The 8,220-nt window shown below is 43.1% G+C and overlaps 1 protein-coding gene across 1 annotated transcript; it reads right to left on the reverse strand.

The window, feature by feature from the left end:
* Positions 1-2,285: 2,285 nt before the first annotated feature.
* On the reverse strand, positions 2,286-4,690 carry LOC133463767 (protein phosphatase 1 regulatory subunit 3C-B-like). Its single transcript, XM_061745479.1, has 2 exons — positions 4,507-4,690; positions 2,286-4,259 (listed from the first exon to the last, which is right to left on the reverse strand). The coding sequence occupies exons 1-2, from the start codon at positions 4,518-4,520 to the stop codon at positions 3,284-3,286; spliced, it is 990 nt and encodes a 329-aa protein (XP_061601463.1). The 5' UTR covers positions 4,521-4,690; the 3' UTR covers positions 2,286-3,283.
* Positions 4,691-8,220: the final 3,530 nt, after the last annotated feature.

The raw sequence follows: 8,220 nt of genomic DNA on the forward strand, positions 1-8,220 counted from the left end.
CCAACATGTGAGCTAAGCTCATCTGGACACGCGCTTTTAAGTTACTCAACCACATAATTTCATCCCTAAATGTAGCTACTTTTGGCACTTTTCCACTAGTACCTACTCAACCCGACTCAACTTAGATACTTTTCTGTAACTATTCTGCTGAGGTTCTAAGTGGCTGAGTCGGCTGTATCTGACATCATCACACTACAGGCCACCGATTGGTCGGGGGGGTTGGAGTCAGACGTCTTAGTCAGGATGTGACATCAGCGCAAGAGCGAGTCTGACGGCGGCTTGTTTCATGATCCAACTCTGAGGTGCAGATGTTCATAAACCTGGTGCTGAGGAGAGAATTAAAAAGGGATCTAGACGGGAGATAAGGAAAGACAAGATCCACCAGTAGCTCTGTCACTTCATAGCTGCTCACGGCTCCAGCTGACTTTTCAGCAGTGCTGAGACAAACTAACAAAAAAAAGCGTTGCTGCTTGAAACTTCTCTCACTCTCATTTTTTAACTTGATATCAAACACAAGCCACAGATCCAGCAGCACATCTATCATCTCCTCCAGGTTCTACATAGTGTTGTTGTCTTCTTCGTTTAGATACACAATCAAATACGTCACAGCAGCTTCACTACAACCTCCTACTTCTGCTCCAGGTTCTGAATTGTTATGGTAAAGAAACCAGGCCAAGTTGACCCGAGCTGAGATGAGATGAGTAGAGCCGAATAGGTACTAGTGTAAACGTGCCATTAGTGTTACCTATAATCACCCTCAGCTCTTGTCAGCCAGAAGTATTATTGGCTGCTCTATAGACGCAGATGCTCGTGCGAGTTTGGGGTTTAGAGTCGTCTTAGTACAAGTGTTCACATGTGAGGAAGCTCAGCATTCACGCCTTGCAGAAACTGTCCAATAAGAGAGTGTCTGGGAGGAGTTCCAAAAGGAACATAATGTCCCCAGCGAGTCCTGCGTCCGTGAGTCCCCTCCAGGAATCCCAACCTCATCTCGGTGGAGGGGTTTGAGTGCCACTGCGACCCCAGGACTCCGTCATTGGGGGCTCCTGGGACTTGAAAAATGGAATTTAAATGCAAAAAAAAAATATTAGCATCTAAACAGAATGATTCCAGGTAACAGATCAGGAAGCTGGACATGGTTTTGTCCAGAGCATCAACTTCTCTTCAGGAAGCCAGGGCCTTAACACAGTCAGACCCATTTGTTCCATCAATGTACCTTAGATGCCGGAATGACAAGTCCTACCAACTCAAACATCAGTTTGTCCTGCAGTTTTTGGCAGAACCTCCAGATATTAAACACCACTTTCACGTTCATGGTGGATATCACCACCTGTGTCCATCTGCACAAATACAATGATTTGTTTCCAACTCTGTCATGAGACCGGACTACGTTTACAATGCCAGGGGGGAAATAACATGCGGACTCACTTTCCGAAAAATGACTTGGTATTTATTCATTGTTCTCCGACATACCTTTTCAATTGGCCAATTGGTCCTGCGTCCGTGAGTCCCCTCCAGGAATCGCAACCTCATCTCGGTGGAGGGGTTTGAGTGCCACTGCGACCCCAGGACTCCGTCATCGGGGGCTCCTGGGACTTGATAAGGTCTCCCAGGGCAAATTGATTTTGTGTCAAGGGCCTGCAAGTCATCAAGGGACACGCCGCCGGAGTTAAGGGCGTCTCCGTGCAGCCGGGGCTGGGGGAGAGACTTGGAGGTGACGGGTTTGAGGCCTGGGCTACGGGGAGCTACGTGGGACCCCACCGTGGAGACACCATCCTTATCTCTCCAGTTTGACAGGAACAGCTGTACTTTGTCACACACAGACCTGGCAAGAGTCCACGCAGCAGACACAGGAAATGACATCAGATCACTAGCAGCTACTGTCCAATCACAAGGAAACAGCACGTCTGACCTTTTTTCTGAAGTGTTTTTGTTTTTTTGGTTCTGTGAAAGGTTAATGACTCTGATTCAACTTCCCTTTTGGTAAACAAAGGCCTGGCCCACTAATGACGAGTTCACGCCCACAATCACTCATTAGGATAGTTTGTAAACACAAGAACCTTTTTATTTCAGTCTCTTGTTTACAAACAAAACTTATGTAATTAAACTGTTGTTACTATGTTATGGAGCTTTATCTATCTAATAGGTGGGTGAATTGATTTGTGTTTGAAACTTTAGACTTTTTATGAATTTTGTTTGACTATTTGGTGTTTGACTATTCAAAATACACTGTAAAAAATAAAACACTTTTTTTAGTTTTTAAAAAAATGGTATGGAGACTTTTGAGATTTTAGTACAGATGTAGAAATTTATTTTCAGAAGGAAACAGGCTTTAAACTTACTTCACAGTGAGAAAAAGATTTATTCCAGCGACACTTTTTGTACACTCATCATTACAAGTTGCATTTGTGAAAACACCAAAGCACATTCGGCCTTTACATCATTCTTTCTTGACATACCAGATCCGCACAAATTGCCACACTTCTTCCTTTTCGAAACAACCAATCACATGCAGAGACAATCACGCCATACATCTGTAGGATAGCAGCTCCAGTTCCTTTAAAAACTCCACTCAAAATTACGCCACTCGAAACATTTTCTTTTCACCAAACAAACATGTGCAATGTACATGGAGGGAAAGAGAGGGTTGCATGACTCCCATTCAAAAGCTGAGGCCATTTAAAACCAGGCTGCAATTCTTTCTTTTTAGTGCGTTTTCTTTTTTTAAATTGGAAAGTAATCGGGTGCTTATTTAGCAGAAAAGCATTGTGTTGCCATGCACTCCCCAAGCTTTCCCTTCAATATGAAGGACTTAATCAGCTCTACTTCCTCCGCAGTTTTGCAGACGTCACATTGAGCGGGACATCTCCGTCATCAGTGCATACGAACCAATGCATCAGGTCCTTGAAAGGACCTTAAAGTCTCTTGTAGTCTGTATTTTAGTCGGAAGGCACAAAAATAAGAAGGCACGTGAGTATTTTCTAAGAGAGAACTAAAAGAAATAACCCCCCCAGATACCCCTTCTTCCTGCCCCGGCTACTGTTCAATCACTCAATGGGTCAGCAAGAAGAAGAAAAAAAAAAAAAAGCAGGTCAGTTGAGAACATTACACTTTTGTCTGGTTTGACTTCTGGTTCTGCTTTAAAAAGCAGTGTGTTTGGTTCAGTTGAGTTTCTGTCTGCGAGACAGCCGAGCACGAAACCCACAGCCGGATCGGTGCTGAATGCCCTTTCAGGGCCTCTCATCGTTGTGCCAGTGCCACTTCGGCAAAAACGTCCCGACAGTTTTCACCAGTAAGGCACATGGTTATCAAAGTGACCCCAGCTCTGCCAGCCGGGAAAGAGTCCGCTGGACATGCGTGGGCTGCCGAACTGGTCAAACTCCAGGTCCAGTAGCTTCACCTCCCCGCTTTTGTGCTCCGAATGCTTTTTGTGCTCGGGGGCTGTCGTGCCGTTCCAGCTGACGTGTTTCAGCGTGTAGTTCTTGCCGTCGTTATTGTCCCAGAAGGTCTGGCCTTGCACCGTGAAGCAGATGCAGAACTGGACCGTGTGCTGGGGCGGCACGCAGGCCGGCAGCTCCAGGACGAAGGCGAAGGTGTCGGTGTCCTGGCAGCCGTAGATGTTGTTCATGAAGGTGCAGTCCACGTCGGTGTGGCTGGCCCACGAGTCGTGGGTGACGCGCACCAGCACCGACTTCTCAAAGCCCACGTTCCTGACCTTGACGGTGCCGGTCAGCGAGCGCTCCTGCAGCGAGCAGTTCTCCAAGCAGACGGAGTTCTGAATCAGCCGGTTCCGGAAGTCCAGGTAGTCGGCCGAGGGCTGTTTAAAGTCAAGCGCCAGGTTGCACACCGAGCTGATCTTTAGGTCCATGGTGGCCGTGCCCAAGTCGGTCATGTCGAACTGCAGCTCCTCCGCCAGCCCGGCGATCTGCTTGCTCTGGTACAGCTCGTCGTCGAACTTGGAGAAGACGTGGATGGCGGTGAGGGACATGCCCTTGGTGTCGGCGAACACCACCCTCTTCTTGCCGCCGTCCTCCACGGCCTTCTGCTGGTGGCTGAGGCAGGGTCGCAGCGGCTTGTAGCGCTGCGGGCCGTGGCTGCGGCCGCCGGCCTGGTTCAGCCGGTTCTTGGCCCGCTGCAGCTCCTCGTACGAGCTGAGGAAGCTGCGCAGCGGAGGCGGGGAGTGGCTAATGTAGAACCTCATAGCCACATCCATCGGCATGACTGGGCCGGGCATTGCTGATGGACTGAACGACGTGAGCACGCTGAGGGGAAAAAAGGGAGAGGAAAAGGGAGAGAAGGAGAACAGAACAAAGGGGTATTAGAGAAGTGGCTTTTTGACGCAGTTTTTAGCCAAAATCTGTTTTAAAAAAAAGGAAACAAACTCCAACTTCTAGACTGAAATCTATTGAAGTCAAGTTTAAACTTTTCTCTCATCCAAAAAGAAATCCATTCAAATTCAATCCATTCAATTCCAAATAAAGTGAACCCAGCTCTTCCCATGACCCTTACCTTGCAGCACTCATGGAATAAAGGATGAAACACCTCCGAGGAAAAGAAGTGAAAAGGTTTTCAGTCCTTCAGACGCTTGAATTCTGCAGCTTTTTTCTACAAGTGCATGCTGCCGTCACTCCCCCCTTTTTCTGCTGCACCACTCGCTCGCCGGCTACTCCTCTCTCAGTGCCGGGGTTGCTCAGCACTCTGGGATTTCAACTGCCACAAAGGGACGATTTGCATATCCTATCATATGGTTCTCAAAGCAGCCAATGAGAGGACGGAGGAATATACCCAGCAGCCAATCAGCTCCGACGGGACATGGCTGCAGGCCAGCTGATGGGGGCGTGTCGCTTCATGACTGACATTCTTGGGCCTTTTGCCTCAGCTGCTATTTGAGAAGCGTGATGGACCCCTGCTGGTGTGGACGATGATTGAACTGCTGCTCTCAGCCCGTCTCTTCCTCACCGTGACTCAGAGCCCCAGAAACGGCAGCAGCAGGACTATTTATGACTCCGCTTTCATTCCCAGGCTCCCCGCAACAGAGCAACAATAGAGAATCAACATAAGTTTAAAAGTTTGTGTGGAAGTGTGGGGGAACACATATAAAACAAACACGGATACAATATTCAAACTTAAAAAAAGAGTGATAAGAATTGTAAATAAAGCCTTTACACTGCAAAAACTCAAAATCTTAACAAGAATATTTGTCTTTTATCTAGTTAAAATGTCTCATTACACTTAAAACAAGACTCATCACTAGAAAAAAAAACAATTTTCACCTGTTTCAAGTAGATTTTCACTTAAAATAAGTAATTTTTCTGGTAATGACTCTTGTTTTAAGTGTAATGAGATTTTTTTTTACTAAAAATGAAACATTTTAACTAGAAATAAGACTAATATTCCTGGTAAGAGTTTGAGTTTTTGCAGTGTAGAAACCCACTCTTCATCAAGCTGAGAACACTCAAATTTAAGGATCTGTTCGACTTCAAAACTTTACAAATCATGCACAAAGCAAATCAGCATCGGTTGCTACAAGACATCCAGAAGTTGTTTTAAATAAAAGAAAATAAACATAATCTCAAGGAAATATGTAATTTAAAAAAACAGCCCGTACGAACAAAATCAAAACCCATTGTGTATCAGTGATGGGAGTGAATCTGTGGAACAACTGAAAAGATTAAATTAAATCATACAAATCACCTAGTAAGTTTGAACAAATCTTTCAAATCAATACTCTTAATGGATACAAAATGGACACATGAACTGACAGCCAACGACCAAAGTGCCTTGCTCAGCTGAACCACCTTTTCTTTCTCTTTTATGCTTTTCTTTTGGAGTTCTGTGAAATGAAGACATTGTAAAAACAGAACATTAGAAGGGGTAGGACTAGAAACGTTTTTTGAAACTTCATCCTACACCTTTCAAACAGGAAATATTTATCTACATATAGATTTGTCTTTTTAATTTGCTTTGTTTTGCTTATGTTTTTTTTTTGTATATACATTCAATGTATTCTGATTATTTTTGGTTTTAACCTGTTTGAATAAATACATTTAAAAAAAAGCCTGTTTTTACAGTGGGAATAATAACTTTTCTGTTGTTTCTGTTGCATCCACTCAATCACCACAATCCCTAGGCATTCTTTTTCTGGTTATTGATCGTTTGCCGTGAACGGCTCCCCCTCTGTGGGGTTAAAGTCCTGGGTTCTGACCGGACCACAGCAGAAGGGGGGGGGGGTTCTTTTTCTGAAGCCATTCTGTGGTTTTTATGAGATTTTATTTGTGGGCTTTGGGTCACCTGACTTCTACTGTGCCGAAGCTCAACTGGTGGACACCTGATATTATCCTGGAAGATGTTTAATTTACTTCCCTCTCCCTGATGGCCAAAGGCCCAGGCCCCGACATACAAAGGCCTTCGAGTATCAGTCAAATAAATACACGCTGCATGCTTGGAAATATTGCTCGCAGCCTCCTCAAAAACAAGTTAAACTAGAATACAAAACCAATTCAAAATCTTGCACATTCCACGGAGAGACACTGTGAAAGTTCTTGAGACCTGTGCAGCATTTAAGTTTGCTGAAATAGTGATAAATATCTTTTTAAGTTGATTTGATGTTCAGTAAGGGGTTTCTGTAATGTATCCTTCCTCCACGGTACTGAACTCGGCAATGAACTCGGCAATGAAACAGGGATGCACTGCAAAAACTCAAAATCTTACCAGGAATATTTGTCTTATTTCTAGTTAAAATGTCTCATTTTTAGTCAAAAGAAATCTTATTACACTTAAAACAAGAGTCATTACCAGATTTTCACCTGTTTCAAGTAAATTTTCACTTGAAATAAGTAGAAAAATCTGCCAGTGGGACAAGATTTATCTTCTCATTACAAGCAAAAAAAAATCTCGTTCCACTGGCAGATTTTTCTACTTATTTTAAGTGAAACTACTTGAAACAGGTGAAAATTGTTGTTTTTTCCAGTGATGAGTCTTGTTTTATGTGTAATGAGATTTTTTTTGACTAAAAATGTGACATTTTAACTAGAAATAAGACAAATATTCTTGTTAAGATTTTGAGTTTTTACACTGTGTTTGTCAGTTCCGGTGGCATTGAACGACAAGATCCGTTACCAGGGGTGAGTGTCGTGGACCCCAATGCAAAACTGCAATTGGGAAGTCATCATTTTCCTGTATTGCAACGACTCAATGGAATATTCTGCCAACAGACATTATTTCCTGCAGAAGAACCTTCTCACATCTTGCCAAGTGTTGGTTACTGTCAAGACAAGTCTGTATGCATTCATGAAGTGTGTTGTGTGTGTGTGTTGGGGGGGAAGCCCAGCTTTAAATCTTAGGTGCCAACATCTGACAGATCCCATGCTCTGTTGAATCTACTTCCATGTTTCTATTTATCTATTTTATCTATTGTGTCTTTGACTTGTTCTGCTCTCTTACTTATTTTTTCTTTTTTCTATACTAATTTTTATGTAGTATTGCATCAACCTGCCCAGGGACTACAGGTGGGAAATAGCAAGCTGCAACAACCTGGAACAATGCATATTCTCTTGTACAAGATTAATATTGTGCACTGTCCCTTTTTTGAAATAAATTACAATTACAGTTCAAGCCTTCAGCAGGGACTCGTGCGTCTGCTTGACCTCACTAAGGTTTTGGTCATGGTCCCTTCATGGAGTCGTCATGACTCCATGGACTTCTAGGAAGAGTAGCCGCAGTCATAAACGGTGTCTGTTTGTGGAAACTTTGTCAGATCGTGGGCCGATATATGCCAAGACACTTTTTATCCTGTTTGAGCCTTTTGCAGATGAATTACCGTTAATCATTTATCTTCAGAGATCTCTTTCTCACATCAGCAGATGCTTCTTATCTAGGGTTGCCACCCGTCCCGTAAAATACGGAATTGTCCTTTATTTGAGAAAAAAATGTTACGTCACGTATTGAACTAATACGGGACGCGATTTGTACCGTATTTTCATTAACTTTTACACCATATTCTAATTGAATTATTGAAATAAATGAACCTTTACACCATATTCTAGTTGAATTATTGAAATAGATTAACTTTTACATCATATTCTAGTTGAATTATTGAAATAAATTAACTTTTACACCATATTCTAGTTGAATTATTGAAATAAATTAACTTTTACACCATATTCTAGTTGAATTATTGAAATAAATTAACTTTTACACCATATTCTAGTTGAATTATTGAAA

This window comes from Cololabis saira, chromosome 17 (genome assembly GCF_033807715.1).
Source record: "Cololabis saira isolate AMF1-May2022 chromosome 17, fColSai1.1, whole genome shotgun sequence".
In the NCBI taxonomy this organism is placed as follows: Eukaryota; Metazoa; Chordata; class Actinopteri; order Beloniformes; family Belonidae; genus Cololabis; species Cololabis saira.